General features: G+C 50.3%; 1 gene segment (V, D, J or C); it reads left to right on the top strand.

Annotated features, from left to right (window-relative positions):
- The first annotated feature begins 726 nt into the window (after positions 1–726).
- On the top strand, positions 727–16,888 carry LOC140421575 (Ig heavy chain C region-like). The segment is given in 4 exon segments: positions 727–749; positions 14,692–14,991; positions 15,195–15,496; positions 16,564–16,888. Coding segments are annotated over 3 exon segments (543 nt in total).
- The last annotated feature ends 5,503 nt before the right edge of the window (positions 16,889–22,391 follow it).

Below are 22,391 nucleotides of genomic sequence, written 5' to 3'. Positions count from 1 at the left end.
CACTAGGGGCGGGGCCGAGAGGGAGCGCGTTTTTTTTCCCCGCGCTATGGAAATTCCGGCGGGAAAAGTGGGCGCAGGAAGGAAGGGGGCCTCACACGCAGGGAGGCCAAGGGTAAACGGGGGAAGCCGAGGTCAGCCAGAGTTCTCCGATTCCAGGAAGCAATATGGGGGAGCAATCAAGCTAGAAGGGAATTTATCGGGGGGGGGGGGGGGGTAGATTAACTGGTTTGCTGCTGCTGAGGGTAAGGGGGAGCTGATACGGGATGGGATGGTCGGGACGGGAGGGCGCCGTCTGGGGGACAAACGGGTGTGTGGGACCCGGGTGAGGAGCTGGTTTAAAAAAGGGGATGGCTAGTCGACGATGGGGAGAGTGGGGGTAAAGGGCCCCCCAACCCGGTTGATCACGTGGAACGTGAGAGGGCTGAATGGGCCGATTAAGAGGGCAAGGGTATTTGCGCACCTAAAGACGCTGAAGGCGGATGTGGTTATGCTTCAGGAGACGCACCTGAATTTGGCGGATCAGGTCATATTAAGGAAAGGATGGGTGGGACAGGTATTCCACTCAGTTGGTCGAGAGAGGTTCACCTTCTCCACGCGGGTCCTGGTTGGATCTGCCAACTTCTGGCTCCGCCCTGAAGGCGGAGTATAAGAAGCCGAGCTTCTCCCCGCAGCTTCATTCTGTTGCTGAGCTGCTGGGGACAAGCATCGCTTAATAAAGCCTGGATCGACTTCATCACTTCTCGTCTCTCGTAAGTCATTGTGCGCTACAATCATTATTTAAAAATATATATTTTATTAAAGTTTTTCGATCAAAAAGAATTTTCCATTTTTACAACTTTGTAACAAATGTACATTGACCGTTATTTAAACAATATATCAAACCAACAACAAGTGCAGAAAAAGAACAAGAAAAGAGAAATAATAATACTGAAAAAATAAATATAAACAAGTAGCATGGAAAGAAAGAAAAGAACAAAAAACCCAAACACTGAATACTCTCCCCCCCCCCCCCCCCCCCATCCCCCCCCCCCCACCCTCCCTGGGTTGCTGCTGCTGTCTTTCCTGTTTTCCCTTATCGCTCTGCGAGATAGTCAAGGAACGGTTGCCACCGCCTGGTGAACCCTTGAGCCGAACCTCTCAGTGCGTATTTTATTCGCTCCAATTTTATAAACCCTGCCATGTCGTTTATCCAGGCCTCCACGCCCGGGGGTCTGGCTTCTTTCCACATAAGTAGAATCCTTCGCCGGGCTACTAGGGACGCAAAGGCCAAAACATCGGCCTCTCTCGCCTCCTGCACTCCCGGCTCTTCTGCAACCCCAAATATAGCTAACCCCCAGCTCGGTTCGACCCGGACCCCCACCACCTTTGAGATCACTCTTGCCACACCCACCCAGAACCCATGCAATACCGGACATGACCAAAACATGTGGGTGTGGTTCGCCACCACTACTGGGTTTGTGGTGTATTTTTTCGGGGGGAACGGTAACGGCGCCGTCGCCAGTGCTTTTAAACTTGTTCCCTTACAGGACGCCATCTCCAGCCTTTTCCACGCCGCCCCTTCTTCTTCCCTCATCCACTTACATATCTTAGACACGTTGGCGGCCCAATAATAGTCACTCAGACTCGGCAGTGCCAGTCCCCCTCTGTCCCTACTGCGCTGCAGGAACCCCCTCTTTACCCTCGGGGTCTTTCCAGCCCACACAAAGCTCATAATACTCCTGTCCACTTTCTTGAAAAAGGCCTTTGTAATCAGTATGGGGAGGCAGTGAAACACGAAAAGAAACCTCGGGAGGACCAACATTTTAACCGCCTGTACTCTGCCCGCCAGTGACAGGGGCACCATGACCCACTTATTAAAGTCCTCCTCCATCTGCTCTACCAGTCGCGTCAAGTTAAGCTTATGCAAGGTTCCCCAGTTCCTGGCCACCTGGATCCCTAGATATCGAAAATCCCTTGCTGCTCTCCTCAGCGGCAGATCGTATATCCCCCTGCCCTGTTCCCCGGGGTGCATCACAAATAGTTCACTCTTTCCCATATTCAATTTATATCCCGAGAACTCTCCAAACTCCCTGAGTGTCTGCATTATCTCTGGCATCCCCTCCACTGGGTCCGCCACATATAGCAGCAAGTCATCCGCATATAATGACACCCGATGTTCCTCTCCTCCTCTGAGCACCCCCCCTCCACTTCTTAGAGCCCCTCAGTGCTATGGCCAATGGCTCGATTGCCAACGCGAACAGTAACGGGGACAAGGGACACCCCTGTCTTGTGCCCCTATGTAATCGGAAATAGTCCTATCGTTGCCTGTTTGTAACCACGCTTGCCACCGGGGCCCCGTACAGGAGCTGAACCCATCTGATGAACCCCTCTCCAAATCCAAATCTCTTCAGTACCTCCCACAGGTAGTTCCACTCCACTCTATCAAATGCCTTCTCTGCATCCATCGCCACCACTATCTCCACCTCCCCCTCCGGTGGGGGCATCAGCATCATCCCCAGTAACCTTCGCATATTGGTATTCAATTGCCTCCCTTTAACAAACCCTGTCTGGTCGTCATGTACCACCCCTGGGACACAGTCCTCTATCCTTGTCGCCATCACTTTGGCCAGTAACTTGGCATCTACATTTAGGAGGGAGATGGGCCTGTATGACCCGCACTGCAGCGGGTCTTTGTCTCATTTCAGGATCAACGATATCGTCGCCTCCGACATTGTCGGGGGTAGTGTCCCCCTCATTGAAGGTTCTCGTCAGGAGTGGGGCCAGTAGGTCCACATATTTCCTGTAAAATTCCACCGGGAACCCATCTGGTCCCAGGGCCTTTCCTGCCTGCATGTTCCCAATTCCTTTAATCACCTCCTCCACATCAATCTGCGCTCCCAAACCTGCCACCTCCTCCTCCTCAACCCTCGGGAACTCCAGCTGTTTCAGGAAGTGTATCATTCCCTCTTTCCCCTCCGGGGGTTGGGACTTATACAGCCTCTCATAAAATGACTTAAACACCCCGTTCACCCTCCCCGCTCTCTGCTCCATCCTTCCCTCCCTGTCCCTAACTCCTCCGATCTCTCTCGCCGCCCCCCTCTTCCTAAGTTGTTGGGCCAGCAGTCGGCTCGCCTTTTCCCCATATTCGTATTGTATTCCCTGTGCCTTCCTCCACTGCGTCTCTGCCTTACCCGTGGTCAGCAGGTCAAACTCCGTCTGTAGTCTCCGTCTTTCCCTGTATAGCCCTTCATCCGGGGCCTCCGCATATTGCCTATCCACCCTCAGAGTCTCCCCAATCAGTCTCTCCCTTTCTTTACCCTCTTGTTTCCCCCTGTGGGCTCTTATGGAAATCAACTCCCCCCTAACCACCGCCTTCAGCGCCTCCCATACTACTCCCACATGGACCGCTCCATCATCATTGACCTCTAGGTATCTTTCAATACATCCCCTCACCCTTCCACATAACTCCTCGTCCGCCAACAGTCCCATGTCTAATCTCCAAAGTGGGCGCTGCTCCTTCTCCTCTCCTAGATCCAGATCCACCCAATGTGGGGCATGATCTGAAATGGCTGTAGCGCACAAAGACTTACGAGAGACGAATAGAGATGAAGTTGATGAGGCTTTATTAAGCGTGACTTGTTCCCCGCAGTTCAGCAACAGACTGGAGCTGCGGGGAGAACTCCTGGTTCTCCAACCAGGACCCGGGATCTGTCAGCCAATGACATCACGGCTTCACAGTCCCACATGACCCCTAATGCATGCTACCACATTCACCCCTTGTTAAAAATGAACCCGGCGGGGTGGTGCTTCGCATGGTGGTAGGGGTTTACAAGGCTGGTCCTGGGAGGAAAAAAAAATTTTTTTGCATGTCGTTACAGTGCCCTACACTGGGCTATGTACAGGGTTTGTGAACTATTTATAATATTCGTAAGAGGAACAGAACATTCTCGTTATAGTCCCACAACATTCTTGTGTTATACCGATGCCAGGAGTCGAGCGGGCGGTCTGGTCTTCCTTGTCGATCGCCTCAGCCTCGGTGGTGGTGCAGGTGCTTGTTCCAGCGTTGTCGTTTCCGGGAGCTTTTCGGTGTCTGCTTCTGTTTCACTCCTGGTCGGACATGGGAGGAGGACCGATCCTCCCGGGAAGGGGGCGGTCGCGGGGTGCGCCGGTGGCAGGGAGGGGATGATCGGTGTCGGGGGGGTGTGCGTGTTGCCGGCGGGCGCCAGGTCTCGCAGGGAGACCGTGTCCTGTCGGCCGTCGGGGTACGCCACGTAGGCGTACTGCGGGTTTGCGTGGAGGAGGTGAACCCTCTCGACCAACGGGTCCGACTTGTGCGCCCGCACATGTTTCCGGAGCAAGATGGGTCCTGGGGCCGCCAGCCAGGTCGGCAGCGACGTTCCGGAGGAGGACTTCCTGGGGAAGACAAGGAGGCGCTCATGAGGCGTTTGGTTAGTGGTGGTACACAGCAGCGACCGGATGGAGTGGAGAGCATCCGGGAGGACCTCCTGCCACCGTGAAGCTGGGAGATCCCTGGACCGTAGGGCCAGTAGGACGGTCTTCCCGACCGTGCCATTCTCCCTCTCTACTTGCCCGTTGCCCCGGGGGTTGTAGCTGGTCGTCCTGCTCGAGGCTATACCCTTGCTGAGCAGGAACTGGCGCAGCTCGTCACTCATGAAGGAGGACCCCCTGTCGCTATGGATATATGCGGGGCAACCAAACAGTGTGAATATGGTGCTAAGGGCTTTAATAACTGTGGCCGCTGTCATGTCGGGGCAGGGGATGGCGAAAGGGAAACGAGAGTACTCGTCCACCACGTTCAGGAAGTATGTGTTGCGGTCGGTGGAGGGGAGGGGCCCTTTGAAATCCAGACTGAGGCGTTCAAAGGGGCGGGAAGCCTTGATCAGGTGCGCTCTACCCGGCCTGAAAAAGTGCGGTTTGCACTCGTGGCAGTTCCTGGTGACTGTACGGACCTCCTCCATGGAGTAAGGGAGGTTGCGGGACTTTATAAAATGGTAGAACCGAGTGACCCCCGGGTGGCAGAGGTCCTCGTGGAGGGTTTGGAGACGGTCTATTTGTGCATTGGCACATGTGCCGCGGGATAGGGCATCGGACGGCTCGTTCAGCTTTCCGGGACGGTACAAGATCTCGTAGTTGAAGGTGGAGAGCTCGATCCTCCACCTTAAGATCTTGTCATTTTTAATTTTGCCCCGCTGTGCATTATCGAACATGAAAGCTACCGACCGTTGGTCAGTGAGGAGAGTGAATCTCCTGCCGGCCAGGTAATGCCTCCAATGTCGCACAGCTTCCACTATGGCTTGGGCTTCCTTTTCCACTGAGGAGTGGCGGATTTCTGAGGCGTGGAGGGTTCGGGAGAAAAAGGCCACGGGTCTGCCCGCTTGGTAAGGGTGGCCGCCAGATCTACGTCGGAGGCGTCGCTCTCGACCTGAAAGGGGAGGGGCTCGTCGATGGCGCGCATCGTGGCCTTTGCGATATCCGCTTTGATGCGGCTGAAGGCCTGGCGAGCCTCTGTCGACAAGGGGAAGGCAGTGGTCTGTATTAGGGGGCGGGCCTTGTCTGTGTACTGGGGGACCCACTGGGCGTAATATGAAAAGAACCCCAGGCGGCGTTTCAGGGCTTTGGAGCAGTGGGGGAGGGGGAATTCCATGAGGGGGCGCATGCGTTTGGGGTCGGGGCCTATTATCCCATTGCGCACTACATACCCCAAGATGGCTAGCCGGTTTGTGCTAAACACGCTCTTGTCCTCGTTGTGTGTGAGGTTCAAGGCTTTAGCGGTCTGGAGGAATTTTTGGAGGTTGGCGTCGTGGTCCTGCTGATCGTGGCCGCAGATGGTTACGTTGTCAAGATACGGGAACGTGGCCTGCAACCTGTGTTGATCAACCATTCGGTCCATCTCCCGTTGGAAGACCGAGACCCCGTTTGTGACGCCAAATGGGACCCTTAGGAAGTGGTATAGTCGCCCGTCTGCCTCGAAGGCTGTGTACTTGCGGTCACTTGGGCGGATGGGGAGCTGGTGGTAGGCGGACTTGTGGTCCACGGTGGAGAAGACCTTATATTGGGCAATCCGATTGACCATGTTGGATATGCGTGGGAGAGGGTACGCATCTAGCTGTGTGTACCTGTTGATGGTCTGGCTATAGTCTATGACCATCCTTTGCTTCTCCCCTGTCTTTACTACTACCACCTGTGCTCTCCAGGGACTATTGCTGGCCTGGATTATGCCTTCCTTCAGCAACCGCTGGACCTCGGACCGAATAAATGTCCGGTCCTGGGCGCTGTACAGTCTGCTCCTAGTGGCGACGGGTTTGCAATCCGGGGTGAGGTTTGCAAACAAGGATGGGGGTTCAACTTTGAGGGTTGCGAGGCCGCAGATAGTGAGTGGGGGTATTGGGCCGCCGAATTGGAATGTTAGGCTCTGCAGGTTGTACTGGAAGTCTAATCCCAGTAATGTGGGCGCGCAGAGTTGGGGAAGGACGTAGAGCCTGTAGTTTTTAAACTCCCTCCCTTGCACCGTTAGGGTCACTATGCAGAACCCTTTGATCTGTACGGAGTGGGATCCTGCAGCTAGGGAAATCTTTTCCATACTTGGGCGGATGGTCAAGAAGCAGCGTCTTACCATGTCGGGGTGGATGAAACCTTCGGTGCTCCCGGAGTCGATCAGGCATGGTGTCTCGTGTCCGTTGATCAGCACCGTTGTTGTCGTCGTCTGGAGCGTCCGGGGCCATGCTTGGTCCAGCGTCACCGAGGCCAGATGTGGTCGCAGTGTCTCAGCGTCTTCTTCGAACCCCGTGGACCCGTCGATGCTGGGGTCCTTTGTTGTCGTCCAAGATGGCGGCGGGGGTGGACAAAATGGCCGACCCCATGCATCGCACATGGCTGGGGGTCCCAGGATGGCGGCGGGGGTGGACAAAATGGCCGCCCCCATGCATTGCACATGGTTGGGGGGTCACATGATGGCGGCGCCCCTCCTCCCCTCGTGGTGGCCGGGACCCAAAATGGCGGCGCCTGCGGGTCGCACATGGGGCGCTGGGGGGGGGGGGGGTTGGGGCGCGTTTGGGATGCGCTGGACTCTTTCTTCTCCGGGGACAGCGGCGACCCCCCGGGACCGGCACACAGCCGCGAAATGGCCCTTTTCCCCGCAGCTCTTGCAAGTTGCTGCGCGGGCCGGGCAGCGCTGCCGGGGGTGTTTCGCCTGCCCGCAGAAATAGCAGCGGGCCCCCCCGGGATGACCTGGTGTCTGAACCGCGCAAGCCTGTGAGGGGGGGGGGGGGTTTGTCGCGACAAGGGTCCACGGAGCCCAAGGGGCTGCCGCGCGGACGGGGCCGTACGCGCGGGCGTTTTGCGCGGCCACATCTAGGGAAACTGCAAGGGCCCGTGCCTCTGAGAGTCCTAGCGACTCTTTTTCTAACAGTCTTTGGCGGATTTGGTGAGAGTTCATACCTGCCACAAACGCATCGCAAATTAACATGTCCGTGTGTTCAGCCGTGTTTATGGGTGGGCAGCTGCAGGCCGGTCCCAAAATTAGCAGCGCGGCGTAGAATTCGTCTAGCGATTCTCCGGGACTTTGCCGTCTCGTTGCGAGTTGGTGGCGTGCGTAGACCTGGTTCACTGGGCGAACGTAGACGCTCTTTAGTGCTGCGAACGCCGTCGGGAAATCCTCTGCGTCTTCTATGAGAGGGTAAATTTCCGGGCTTACCCTCGAATGCAGGACCTGCAGTTTCTGGTCTTCTGTGATCCGGCCGGGGGCCGTTCGGAGGTAGCCTTCGAAACAAGCTTGCCAGTGTTTAAAAACTGCTGCTGAGTTCACTGCGTGGGGGCTGATCCGCAGGAATTCCGGTGCGATCCTGAGCTCCCTAGTCCTTTAATCACGCTTAATAAATTGTAGCGCACAAAGACTTACGAGAGACGAATAGAGATGAAGTCGATGAGGCTTTATTAAGCGTGACTTGTTCCCCGCAGTTCAGCAACAGACTGGAGCTGCGGGGAGAACTCCTGGTTCTTATACTCCGCCTTCAGGGCGGAGCTAGAGATCAACAGCCAACCAGGACCCGGGATCTGTCAGCCAATGACATCACGGCTTCACAGTCCCACATGACCCCTAATGCATACTACCACAATGGCTATAGCCGAATATTCCGTTCCTACCACTTTCGGGATCAGCGTCCTTCCTCGGACAAAATAGTCTAGCCGGGAGTATACTTTATGGACGTGGGAGAAGAAGGAAAACTCTTTACTCCTCGGTCTAGCAAATCTCCAGGGATCTACTCCTCCCATCTGCTCCATAAACCCCTTAAGCACCTTGGCCGCTGCCGGCCTCCTCCCGGTCCTAGATCTGGAGCGGTCCAGCCCTGGGTCCAGCACCGTGTTGAAGTCCCCCCCCCCCCCCCCCCCCATTACCAAATTTCCCATCTCTAGGTCCGGGATGCGCCCCAACATACACTTCATAAAACCCGCGTCATCCCAGTTCGGGGCATATACGTTCACCAGCACCACCGCCTCACCTTGCAATCTGCCACCCACCATCACGTACGTGCCCCCACTGTCCACCACTATGGTCTTAGCCTCAAACGATACCTGTTTCCCCACCAGTATTGCCACCCCTCTATTTTTTGTATCTAAGCCTGAGTGGAATACCTGTCCCACCCATCCTTTCCTTAATATGACCTGATCCGCCAATTTCAGGTGCGTCTCCTGAAGCATAACCACATCCGCCTTCAGCCTCTTTAGGTGCGCAAATACCCTTGCCCTCTTAATCGGCCCATTCAGCCCTCTCACGTTCCACGTGATCAACCGGGTTGGGGGGCCCTTTACCCCCACTCTCCCCATCGTCGACTAGCCATCCCCGTTTTTAAACCAGCTCCTCACCCGGGTCCCACGCACCCGTTTGTCCCCCAGACGGCGCCCTCCCGTCCCGACCATCCCATCCCGTATTAGCTCCCCCTTACCCTCAGCAGCAGCAAACCGGTTAATCTCCCCCCCCCCCGATAAATTCCCTTCTAGCTTGATTGCTCCCCCCATATTGCTTCCTGGAGTCAGAAAACTCTGGCTGACCTCGGCTTCCCCCGTTTACCCTTGGCCTCCCTGCGTGTGAGGCCCCCTTCCTTCCTGCGCCCACTTTTCCCGCCGCAATTTCCATAGCGCGGGAAAGAAAAACGCGCTTCCCTCTCGGCCCCGCCCCTAGTGGCGCAGCTCCCTCTCCCCCTCCCTGTCCCCTTCCCCACCGGCGCCCCCATGTCTTCGTGTGCCCCCCCTCGGGGGGGAGGGGGGCAGAAAAATTCTCCCGTCTAACATTTTTCCAGATAAACCCTCCTCCTCTCCCCCCTTTGCATTTTTTTTGCCACCTCCTTGCTACTTCTTTCCAAACATCAATTCCTCAAATCTAGTCCAACTTGTCTTCTTGAATAAATGTCCACGCCTCCTCTGCCGTCTCGAAGTAGTGGTGTTTGCCCTGGTGTGTAACCCACAGTCTTGCCGGCTGCAGCATTCCAAATTTTACTTTCTTCCTGTGGAGCACCGCCTTGGCCCGATTGAAACTCGCCATCCTTCTCGCCACCTCCGCACTCCAATCTTGATACATGGGGATCACCGCGTTCTCACACCTGCTACTCCGTGTCTTCTTAGCCCATCTCAGGACCATCTCACTGTCCTTGTAGCGGTGGAACCTCACCACTATTGCTCGCGGTATTTCCCCTGCCTTTGGTCTTCTCACGAGGACCTGGTATGCTCCCTCCACTTCCAGGGGGCCCGTAGGGGCCTCAGCTCCCATTAAAGTATGGAGCATCGTACTCACATACGCCCCAACATCAGTTCCCTCTGTCCCTTCGGGAAGACCCAAAATCCTTAGATTCTTCCTCCTCGAGCTATTTTCCAGGGCTTCCAGCCTTTCTATGCACCTCTTATGTAGTGCCTCGTGCGTCTCTGTCTTCACCACCAAGCCCTGTATCTTGTCTTTGTTCTCGGCTGCCTTTGCCTTCACTCCACAGAGCTCCATCGCCTGGGTCTTTTGCGTCTCCTTCAATCCCTCAATCGCCAGCAACATCGGCGCCAGCACCTCCTTCTTGAGCTCCTCCACACATCGTCGGAGGAACTTCTGCTGTTCCGGGCCCCATACCATCTGGGCTCCCTCAGCCGCCATCTTGCTTCTCCCTTCTCTTCTCTGCCGCTGCTCCAGAGGATCCTCCGCAATCTGGCCACTACTATCGCTTCTTTCCATCCACACCCAGGGGGACTCCTTCCTTTGTCGCCTCACACTGGGTTTGGCAGTAAAAAATTTCCGTTGGGGCTCCCGATAAGAGCCCAAAAGTCCGTTGAAATGGGAGGTGCCGAAACGTGCGGCTTAGCTGGTCATCGCCGCAACCAGAAGTCAGCTCAACAGATCATTAAGTACATGAGAAGAAAAGGGAATAAAAGAAAATACATAATAGGGCAACACAAGGTATACAATGTAACTACATAAGCACTGGCATCGGATGAAGCATACAGGGGTGTAGTGTTAATGAGGTCAGTCCATAAGAGGGTCATTTAGGAGTCTGGTGACAGTGGGTAAGAAGCTGTTTTTGAGTCTGTTCGTGCATGTTCTCGGACTTCTGTATCTCCTGCCCGATGGAAGAAGTTGGAAGAGTGAGTAAGCTGGGTGGGAGGGATCTTTGATTATGCTGCACACTTTCCCCAGGCAGCGGGAGGTGTAGAGGGAGTCAATGGATGGGAGGCAGGTTTGTGTGATGGACTGGGCGGTGTTCACGACTCTCTGAAGTTTCTTGCTTCAGAGCAGTTGTCATACCAGGCTGTGATGCAGCCAGATAGGATGCTTTCTATGGTGCATCTGTAAAAGTTGGTAAGGGTCAATGTGGACATGCCGAATTTCCTTAGTTTCCTGAGGAAGTATAGGCGCTGTTGTGCTTTCTTGGTGGTAGCGTCGACGTGGGTGGACCAGGACAGATTTTTGGAGATGTGCACCCCTAGGAATTTGAAACTGCTAACCATCTCCGCCTCGGCCCCGTTGACGCTGACAGAGGTGTGTACAGTACTTTGCTTCCTGAAGTCAATTACCAGCTCTTTAGTTTTGCTGGCTTTGAGGAAGAGATTGTTCTCATATCTTAATAATGATCCTCACAGGCTCAGTTATAGTTCATGTTTTCAGTGCGAGCGCGCCCTCTGCTGACAATAACTGGAACTGGTTTTTGTACGGGCTCCACTATATCTCTGCAGCAGTGTGGGCTCCATGGCACAGAAATGCACTGCGGTGTCGGAGAGAAGCGCCGCGGCGATATTTAAAGGAACCATTTTGTTTTCTTTGTTCAAAACAGCCGAGAACCTGGTTGGCAAATCTTGAGACGTAGCTCCTGAGCTATATATCTTGAATAAATATTTAGGAGCTTCCCCGGGAGACTGGATGTACCAGAACAGAGTTGGAGCACCAGTTGTCGAGTAGCTGCAGTCCAGTGTTATGGACTGTCCTTCCAGAACTGTTAATTCCGAGGAATCCTGGGACACTTCATCTTTGCCATTGGTTCCTGCAACAAATTACAGAATCTATTAAATAGCTGGGAGTGAATGCTGGGAACAGACAGTGACCATTTGAACATAGACTCACAGGGCATCAAGACCAACAGTATTAGTAAAGAACATCGAGAGAACATGGTTGCTGCGTTAGGATTTCACAGAATTCTAAAAACATGATAACTCTTATAGTCTGACATGAAAAAGGGTAGTGGGTGCCTGGAACTCGCTACCGGAGGAGGTGGTGGAAGCAGGGGCGATAGTGACATTTAAGGGGCATCTTGACAAATACAAGAATAGGATGGGAATAGAGGGATACGGACCCAGGAAGTGTAGAAGATTGTAGTTTAGTCGGGCAGCATGGTCGGCACGGGCTTGGAGGGCCGAAGGGCCTGTTCCTGTGCTGTACAGTTCTTTGTTCTTTGTTCTCACTCACTTTCCCTCACCCACCCTGAGTCATTCAGCCTCAGTGACACACCCTCACCCATTCACCCTCACTCAGTCATTCAACCTTTCTCTCCCACTCATCCATACTCTTGTATCCTCAGTCATCCAATTCAATGACCTGCACTCACTCTCCTCCCCTCACTCCGTTACTCACTCATTCTCTCATGCACGGTCCCTAAATCAGCGTCGGAATGTCTGCAATGAGCGAGAAAGAGAGAACTGGAGCAAGACATGAGCACGACTTGCGCCCGAATGTATTGTGTGGCCCGGGATTGGGGCGAGCTGGAGGATAGTTCAGAGAGCCGGGAGAAAGCGCCGGAGTCGGGAGTAACTTCCAGGGCCAGGGAAAGAACAAGGATGCGGGGAACAGGGCAGGAATGGGGAGGGAAATGTGGGGGAAAGGGCAGAGGTGCTGGGGAAAGCACAGGGAGCCGTAGCAAAGGGCAGAGAGCTGGTAGAAAGCATAGGAAAGGGACAGAGAGCCGGGGGTAGTACACAGAGCCAGTTGAAGGCGCAGAGAGCTGAGAGAATTGCAGCTATCCGGAATAAAGTCCATGGAGTGGGCGATCAGCGATAAGAATCAGGTCAAAGCCAAAATACTGGCGAGAAGTTCAAACAACCCATGGAAAGTGCCAGGAAACGGGAAACATTCAAAGAGCTGGAGAAAGAGACGAGCAGTGGACAAAGCACACGAGATGTGAAAGAAAGTGAAGGCAGCAGGCGAACGGTGCCGAGATCCAGCGGGCATCGCAGAGAGATGGGGAACAGGGAGCGCGGGGCGGGGTGCGGGGGGATTGCAGACAGCCCGGTCTCAGTGACAGGCGGAATGTGGAGTTAACACCACAATCAGCACAGCCAGGAGCTTATTGAATGGGGGAGGAGGCTCGACAGCAGAATGGCCGCCTCCCGCTGTTAATGTGCAAGATCCTAAAATTAGAGATTGTTGCAACTACTCAAATTTAGAGTTTTGTTGTAATTACATAAGTGTGCATTCCGAAGTGGGATGTTTTGGGGATTGGGGGTAGTGAGGTGGAGAGAGGAGGAGGCATCAGTCAGTTTGAATAAAGGCAAATTCCAAAACAGCAATGACATAAATGAAGAGACAATTTCTTTATCACAAAATGTTGTTGACTGTGAAATACACAGCTCAGTTCGCTGGATTGTGACGTACACAGCTCAGTTCGCTGGATTGTGACGTACACAGCTCAGTTCGCTGGATTGTGACGTACACAGCTCAGTTCGCTGGATTGTGACGTGCACCGCTCAGTTAACTGGATAGTGACGCACACTGCTCAGTTAGCTGGATTGTGACGTACACAGCTCAGTTCGCTGGATTGTGACGTACAGAGCTCAGTTCGCTGGATTGTGACGTGCACCGCTCAGTTAACTGGATAGTGATGCACACTGCTCAGTTAGCTGGATTGTGACGTGCGCAGCTCAGTTCGCTGGATTGTGACGTACACAGCTCAGTTCGCTGGATTGTGACGCACACAGTTCCAGTTCACTGGATTGTGACGTACACAGCTCAGTTAGTTGGATTGTGACGTACACAGCTCAGTTAGCTGGATTGTGACGTGTACAGCTCAGTTCGCTGGATTGTGACGTGCACAGCTCAGTTCGCTGGATTGTGACGCACACAGTTCCAGTTCACTGGATTGTGACGTACACAGCTCAGCTAGATGGATTGTGACGTACACAGCTCCAGTTCACTGGATTGTGATGTATTAAACTCAGTTAGTTGGATTGTGACGTGCACAGCTCACTGAGCTGGATGTCACGTACACAGCTCAGTTTGCTGGATTGTCACGTGCACAGCTCAGTGAGCAGGATTGGGACGTACACAGCTCAGTTAGCTGGATTGTGACGTACACAGCTCAGCTAGCTGGATTGTGACGTACACAGCTCAGTTAGCTGGATTGTGATGTACACAACTCAGTTAGCTGGATTGTGATGTACACAGCTCAGTTAGCTGTATTGTGACGTACACAGCTCAGTGAGCAGGATTGTGACGTACACAGCTCAGTTAGCTGTATTGTGACGTACACAGCTCAGTTAGCTGGATTGTGACGTACACAGCTCAGCTAGCTGGATTGTGACGTACACAGCTCAGTTAGCTGGATTGTGATGTACACAACTCAGTTAGCTGGATTGTGATGTACACAACTCAGTTAGCTGGATTGTGACGTACACAGCTCAGTTAGCTGTATTGTGACGTACACAGCTCAGTTAGCTGTATTGTGACGTACACAGCTCAGTGAGCTGGGCGGCTGGTTCGTGATGAAGAGCCATCCCAACAGCGTGGGTCCAATTGCTGGACCAGCTGAGGTTATTCATAAAGACCCCCATTCTCAACCTTGCCCCTTGCCTGAGTTGTGGTGACCCTCAGGTTAAATCACCACCAGTCAGCTCTCAAAAAGAGAGAGACTCAGGGACTATGGGACATTTCCATTTTGTATTACATGGTGGCTGAAAAAATGGGGAAAACCCCACTGCTCCTCTCTTTGCAAATTACACCATTCAGATGGTATCCAAATGTTCTTTTCTGCCAGGAGATGTGAGTTTATAATGAGGGGGCAAACAGGTGATGATTCTCAAATGATAGATCAAATAAACGCTGAAATGTGGATGTTGCATTTAATAGGAAAATGTTAGAATAAACTCATAGTTCTAGTCGAATTTTGAAAGGTTTGGTTACTGAATAAATACAATCCCACAGTCTAACTTGTTGACTGGACCATTCTCTCCCAGCAACACCGTCTCCGCCCACTCTCTACAGCCTGGTCTCCTCCTGTCAGCAACACAACAATGACGGCTCCGTGACCTACGGCTGTTTGGCGATGGACGACTCCCCAGAAATCTCCAGCCTGACCTGGAAGAAAGATGGGCAGCTGATCACCACTGGAGTTAAGAAATACCCGTCAGTGAGAAACAAGAAGGGAACCTACACCCTGAGCAGTCAGTTAACCATCACCGAGTCAGAGGGGGGATGCAGCGAAATCAGCTGCGAGGTTCGACACAGCGGCTCAGACAAGGGCATTGGAATGGAATGTAAGTGTTGTGGAACATGTGAGAAATAGAAAATATGTGATTCCTTTATTTACAACTTTGGTTATTTATGATACATTTATGGTGCACTGCATAGTTCTGATTCCTGGCGAAAAATATTGACTGCAGATAAAGAGTTAAACATAATAAGTCATTTTATTTGTTACAAGATGTTCTGTAAGAAATGTTAACTTGTGTTTTTGAAGCTGGTGGAAATTACATCCCTCCAAATGTTCTCCTCACCGTGAGTTCCAATGAAGAAATCTCAAGACAGAAATTTGCAACCTTCGTCTGTTCAATCTACAATTTCTGTCCAAACTCAATTAACGTAAAGTGGCTGAAGAATGGACAAGCCATGGGTTCAGGATTTGTCACCTCTCCCGCCTGTGAAGTGAACGGGAACTTCTCGGCGAGCAGTCGGCTGACAGTCTCCGCTGGGGAATGGTTCAGCAAAGCGGTCTATACACTCATCGAGAGGTCAACCAAAGTCACAACATCACCGCATCTGGTAAGAGAAACAAACAGAGGAAACAATAAATCATCCTGCACTCTGATGTTAATCCAAATCAGGAATTTACTGGAGTTAGTACAAAGCAGAGAATAACTCTGATGTTAATCCAAATCAGGAATTTACTGGAGTTAGTACAAAGCAGAGAATTACTCTGATGTTAATCCAAATCAGGAATTTACTGGAGTTAGTACAAAGCAGAGAATAACTTCTAATTTACTGCCATGTGGTTTGTGTTTCATTCTGATGTAAGAGCTGCATGAGGATTGCTCGCCATTCAGGATTTTATCAGAACAGCAAAGAATGTTTCCCTCTACTTTGAAATCATTTAGTGAGTGAGGTGGCCTTGATATCAGCTTTATTCCGAAACAGCTGATTATATTTGAGAAGCAGTGGGTGTCTTGAAACCTTTATTGATACAGCTCCGGGGGAAAGTGTTGAAAAGTTCATCCAACCTATTTATAAATTAGCGTTCATGACTGTATTCCAGAGATCAGAAATTATGTATCGCATTGGGAATGCTGCAATACTGATTCCTTAAAATGATACCGGGGCTAAACGACTTTCACAATAGTAGTTAGCACTGAGGCCTCACAATGCCTGGGACCCGGCTCAATATTGACCTTGTGTGACTGTGTGAAGTTTACACCTTCACCCTGTCTCTGCACGGGTTTCCCCCAGGTGCTCCGGTTTCCTCCCACAGAGGAAATATGAGCAGGTTAGGTGAATTGCTGATGCTAAATTGTCGCTGAATGTCCAAAGATTAGGTGGGGTTGTGAGGTGACAGGGATAGGGTGGGGGAATTATTTTATGCAGAGTGCTCTTTCGGAGGGTCGGTACAGTCTCGATGGACCGAATGGTCCTCTTCTGCATGTGAGTGACTCTATGATTCTATAATAGTTTTCACAGAACACGCTGGTTTTCTATTGTATATCGAATATTAAAGGCGGTCTTCAGAGGTTGGTATTTCGAAGTTGATTTATTCCCATTGAGTGATTGAAGGCTGAATACTGTTGTCCTGATTCTGAAGATGAAACTTCGGTTAATTTTCATGTTTTCATTCACAGATCCTTCCCTTTGCACTGATGCCTCAGTAACAATACTGCCGCCAACAATAGAACTGGAGGCGACAGTAACCTTAACCTGCGTCATTTCGAATGCTCCTCATGGAGTCAACGTGTCCTGGAGTGAAGCGAAGAAGCCGCTGAAATCAGAGATTGCCGACCAGCCTGGGGCAGATACTGAGAGCGTGGTCAGCAAATTAAACATCTCGACACAAGCCTGGCTGAGTGGGGCTGTGTTTGACTGTGTGGCGAGCCACCAGGACCTGCCAACTCCTTTAAGAATTTCAATCCACAAAAAGATATGTCAGCGGTGAGACTGAAGCAATAAGTGAGTCATTGGGTCTATTTCTAGTGTCACTGCAGCGGTCAGTATTTAGCATTCAGTGTATTTATGGCCCATTCTGATTGGTAATTCCACTAACTAAATATTCTGGGCGTTTAGAGTTTAAGGGGGAAATTGATATGCAGATGAATGAACAATGAAACCCAACTGTGACATTGGGTTTAGATGGAGCGAGACCATAGACCACAAGACTTAGTAGCAGACGTTGGCCATTGGGCCCATCAACACCGGTCCAGCCTGCAGTGAGGCCATGACTGATCTGATGTGATAATCTTAAACTCCTCTTTCCCGCCTTATCCTCATATCCCTTGCCGGCTTTACTGATTTAAAATATGTCTCTCTCAACCTTGAACATACTGAGCAACCCAGAATCTACAGCTACCGGGTTAAATAATTCCACAGCTTCCCTACTCTCTGAGAGAGGAAATTCCACCTCATCTCTGTGTTAAATGGGAGAACCTTCACTTTGTGATCATGCACGCTGCTCCCAGACGTTCCCACAAGGGAAAACAACCCCTCAACGTCTATCCTAAGAAGCTCTCTGAGAATCTTTCATGTCTCAATTAGGCCTCCTTTATTCCTCTAAACTCCAATAAGTACAGCCCAACCTACTTACCCTCTCCCCATAAGAAAATCCCTCCATACTCGCGATCAACCTCGTGATCCTTCTCTACACTGCCTTCAAAACCAATCTGTCTTCCTTAGATAAGGGCAACAAAACGATTCAAAGTATATCAGGTGCAGTCTAACTAATGCCTTGTATTGTTTTCGCGAGACTTCCCCATGTTTACATTCTATCCCCTTTGAAATAAATCTCAACATTAAATTTGTCTCCATATTACCTGCAGAACTTGCTTTGTGTGGTTTCTGCACGAGGACCCCCAATTCCCCCGTTACTTCAGCTTTCTCCAGTCTTTCTTCATCTAAATAATATTCTGTTATGTTCTTCCTCCTACCAAAGTGTCTAACCTCACATCTTCGAACATTATGTTCCATCTGCCAAGTTTTTACTCAGTAAGTTAAGCTGTCTCTGTCCCTCTATGGATATTCTGTCATCCTCACCACTTGCCTTTCTATTTTTGTATCTGCAGCCATGGCAATAGTACATTCACTTATTAAACACAGTTTTGAAATTCATGTATATCACATCTACTGGTCCCCCTCTCTCCAGCCTTCTCGTTATCACCTCAAAGAATTGCAATAAATTTGTCAGGCATGATTTACCCTTCACGAAGCCGGGCAGAACCAGCTTGATTCCACTCTGTATGCTTAAATGCTCAGCTATTAATGTCCCTGGCCTATAGTTACCTGTTTTTGACTCCCTCCCTTTTGAATAAGGGTGTTACATTGGCAGTTTCCCAATCATCTTGGGGTAAGGTGGGAGGAGCCTGGAGTGGAGTTTATACACCAGCACAGAACAGGCGGGCCGAATGGCCTGTTTCCCTGCTGTTCATTTTCTGAAACTTCCGAATCCAATATCCGTAAATTCTCAGGGAAAAGGCTTGTGTCCACCTCAGCTCCGAGCTGGGAAACCGGACAGATCCCAAACAAATGGAAACCTTTAAAATCCAACAAAAAACACATTTCTCTCACATCTAACCCGCGGTTCCATTGTCTCCGGAATTCCCCATTTTACTGACATTTATTGTACATTTTCTGCAGATCCCAATCCGCGGGAACCGTCCGTCTCTGTCCTCCTGCCCTCGGCTGAAGACGTCTCCGCTCAGAGATTCGTCTCCCTCAGCTGCTTAGTGAGAGGTTTCTCCCCCCGAGAGATCTTCGTCAAGTGGACCGTCAATGACAAGCCGGTGAATCCCGGGAACTACAAGAACACCGAGGTGATGGCGGAGAACGGCAATAGCTCCTTCTTCATGTACAGCCTGTTATCCATTGCAGCGGAGGAGTGGGCCAGCGGCGCTTCTTACTCCTGTGTGGTGGGACATGAAGCCATCCCCTTGAAGATCATCAACAGAACGGTTGATAAATCCAGCGGTAAACCCAATTTTGTGAACATTTCCCTCGCTCTGAAGGACACCGTTAATTCATGTCAATGAGAATCTATCAATTGCATTTCGAACTAAAATAAAACTAATAAAAACTTTTTCCTCCAATTGTGATTTAAATACACAGCCGCTTAATTAATGGTGCTGCCACTTTGCTGATATCAGATCTGTTCAACGTGACCCGGATTTCTACAGGTCTCGGCCCCAAGTCTGATATAACCAGAGCTCCCAGCTCAGATACACCCTGGGTTAGAGACAGAGCAAAACTCATTCATTACAGGATTCATTGACTTTCCTCCCGCTGAGGAGAAATCGGACAATTCCCCATTTCAGACAAACACATCACATTTCGATCTCGGTGTTCCTGCTTCGCTCATTGTCCATCCCTTTAAAATTAATGTCAGATTTAAGTTGCTGTATCACACCCACTGGGAACTGAATTGAGGGTCACACAGAAACATGGACCAACAATCCCCAGTCAAAGAGAGGGGAAAGTGAAATTGTTAATCCACTGTCCCCCACTTCACCAGCAAAGAGAGGGCAGGGGCATTAGTTAATCCACTGTACCCCCACTTCCCAACAAAGAGAGGGGCAGGGGCATTAGCTTACACACTGTACCCCCACTTCCCTAACAGAGAGGGGGAGGGGCATTACTTAATGCACGGTACCCCCACTTGCCCAGCAAAGAGACGGTGGGCATTAGTTAATCCACTGCGCACATGCTTCCAACAATGAGTGGAGCGGCATTATTTAATCTGCTGTACCCACACTTCCCCAACAAAGAGAGCAAAGGGCCAATACTAACCCACTTTCCCGACCAAAAGAGGAAGAAGGTGATGAGTGAACTCTCTGTCTCTCCACCTCCAGCAGGGAGATCCCAAAGGCAATGTGCTGAGCTGACCAGAGAGAGGGAGATTATTAACTCAATATCTTCCCAGTCCCCAAGCAAGGAGTTTGGAAGTAAACGGTTCTCTAGACTCAGAACGCAGTTACTGACTGTGGTGGTATGTATTAGGGGTCATGTGGGACTGTGAAGCCGTGACGCTATTGGCTGACAGATCCCGGGTCCTGGTTGGCTGTTGACTCCTGGCTCCGCCCTGAAGGTGGAGTATAAGAACCCGAGCTTCTCCCCGCCGCTTCATTCTGTTGCTGAACTGCTGGGGACAAGTCTCGCTAAATAAAGCCTCATCGACTTCATCACTACTCATCTCTCTCGTAAGTCATTGTGCGCTACACTGACATTACAAGACGTCATGGAGCTTACTGGCTGAAGGGTTTAAAAGACCATCATGATAAAGATGCATTTTTTTTAACACCATTGTTCCTCTTATCCGTCTGCTAAAACCGATTCCCCATAATCCAAATCCAGACTGGTGATTGAATTCTCCCTGGGGTTTCACTGTTCTCTCCTGAGGCGCTTCCTTGTATTTTTGCATTAGGTCACCTGATGTCAGCTTGCAACTCACAGAAAACACATTTAGAAGCAGAAAGTTCAACATATTCTATATCGGTACCAATAATACCCACAACTGGCAAAGCTACAGGCAGCTGATGCAAATACACAGACAGATAAACAGACACAAACACGACACACACATGCACACAGACCCACACACGCTCACACGTAGAGGCAAACACACACATATAGACACACATAGAAACACATGCATAAACATACACCCAGGCACAATGAACCACACATATTTTGACACAAAAACACACGCAAACATGCGCAAAAATTCACAAACCTGCACATAAACACAAAAAGCACGTTTATACACACACTGACACACGTGCACATACACACATACACACACAAATCCACACACACAAGCGGCTACACAAATGTATACAAACAGACACATACAACCACGTGTCCACACAGATACACAAACATATGAAACGAGACAAGCAAGCTAACAGAAGAATATGAAACACAACTGTAACCAATAACATGTACTTAGCAGAATTTCACGATGACACAAATTTTTCCATTCAAACAGAGTCAAATATCCACACTAACACACTTATGGGCACACGTGGTCACATATTAGCATACTCATACACATGCTAGCACAAACATACATTAGTGCACATAGAGGCATCAATACACATCAATAGATAGTTATAAACAATCATCAATGCTTAAATAGCACTGCTGCCTCACAGCGCCAGAAATCCGGATTCAATTCCAGCCTTTAGTGGTTGTCTGTGTGGAGTTTCCACGTTTTCCCATGTCTATTCCTGTTTCCTCCGCATGCTCCGGTTTCCTCCCGCAAACTAAATATGTGCAGGTTAGGTGGATTGGCCATGCTATATTATCCCTTAGTGCCCACAACATTTGGTGGGGTTACGAGGTTCTGGGGATAGGGCAGGAGCATGCGTTCAGGTATAGTGCTCTTTTGGTGGGTCGGTGCAGACTGAATGGGCCGAATAGCCTCGTTCAGCAGAGTAGGGATTATACGATGATGATTCTATGATGAAATACACACATCAACAAACACACACACACACAAACGCACTTATCCAGACACAAACATTAAGACACTGACATGCATGTTGAATGTATAAAGACACACTAACACTTTTATTACTGGGCAGGGAAGTATAAACTTATATTAACACAGGCATTAATATATAAACATAGACTTCAACACACACAATAGAACACTCATATCTACACATTGACAGAAGATAAACAAAGTTCACATACATACGCTGACACACAAATACACAGATCAATACTCATTGACACATGAACACACACAATGACACTTATAAAGACATCAGGACACACAAAAGAAGAGTAAAGAAATACGAATTTTGCATCTACACAGACACAAAAGCTAAAGAACAAACACAAACGTCAGGCAAGGGTGGCACGGTGATGCAATGGTTAGCACTGCTGCCTCACAGTGCCAAGGACCTGGGTTTGATCCCACTCCTGGGTCTCTGTACCAGTGGAGTTTGCACATTCTCCCTGTGACCTATGGGTCTCACCCCCACAACCCAAAGTTGTGCAGGGTAGGTGGATTGGCCACGCCAAATTGCCCCTTAATTGGAAAAATTAAGTTACACAGATCGATTTCTGAGTGTCACAAACTGAACAGTAGATATGCAATGACAAATATATTAAAGAATGAATTAGCAGCGGGAGAAAATGAAACGAGAATATTAAAAATATATCCATGATTAATAAACAGTCTGATTATATTTATTTGGCTTTATCCTCATAGATACCACAGACCACACCTGGACTGAAGACTATGAGGATGATAACGGGAACATCTGGACAACCGCTTCCACATTCATCACCCTGTTCTTCCTGAGCATTTCCTACAGCGCTGCAGTCACTCTGGTGAAGGTGAGAAGATTCAATCCACTCACACTTCAAACTGACAGAAGCCGCTTAAAAAATCTCTAAATGTTTGATTGATTAAAAACTCTAACATCAATGTCCCTGATCATAAACATCTGCTTCATCA

This window comes from Scyliorhinus torazame, chromosome 5 (genome assembly GCF_047496885.1).
Source record: "Scyliorhinus torazame isolate Kashiwa2021f chromosome 5, sScyTor2.1, whole genome shotgun sequence".
Classification (NCBI taxonomy): domain Eukaryota; kingdom Metazoa; phylum Chordata; class Chondrichthyes; order Carcharhiniformes; family Scyliorhinidae; genus Scyliorhinus; species Scyliorhinus torazame.
Note: the sequence above shows the minus strand (reverse complement) of the source record. Positions and strands in the feature narration are given on the sequence as shown.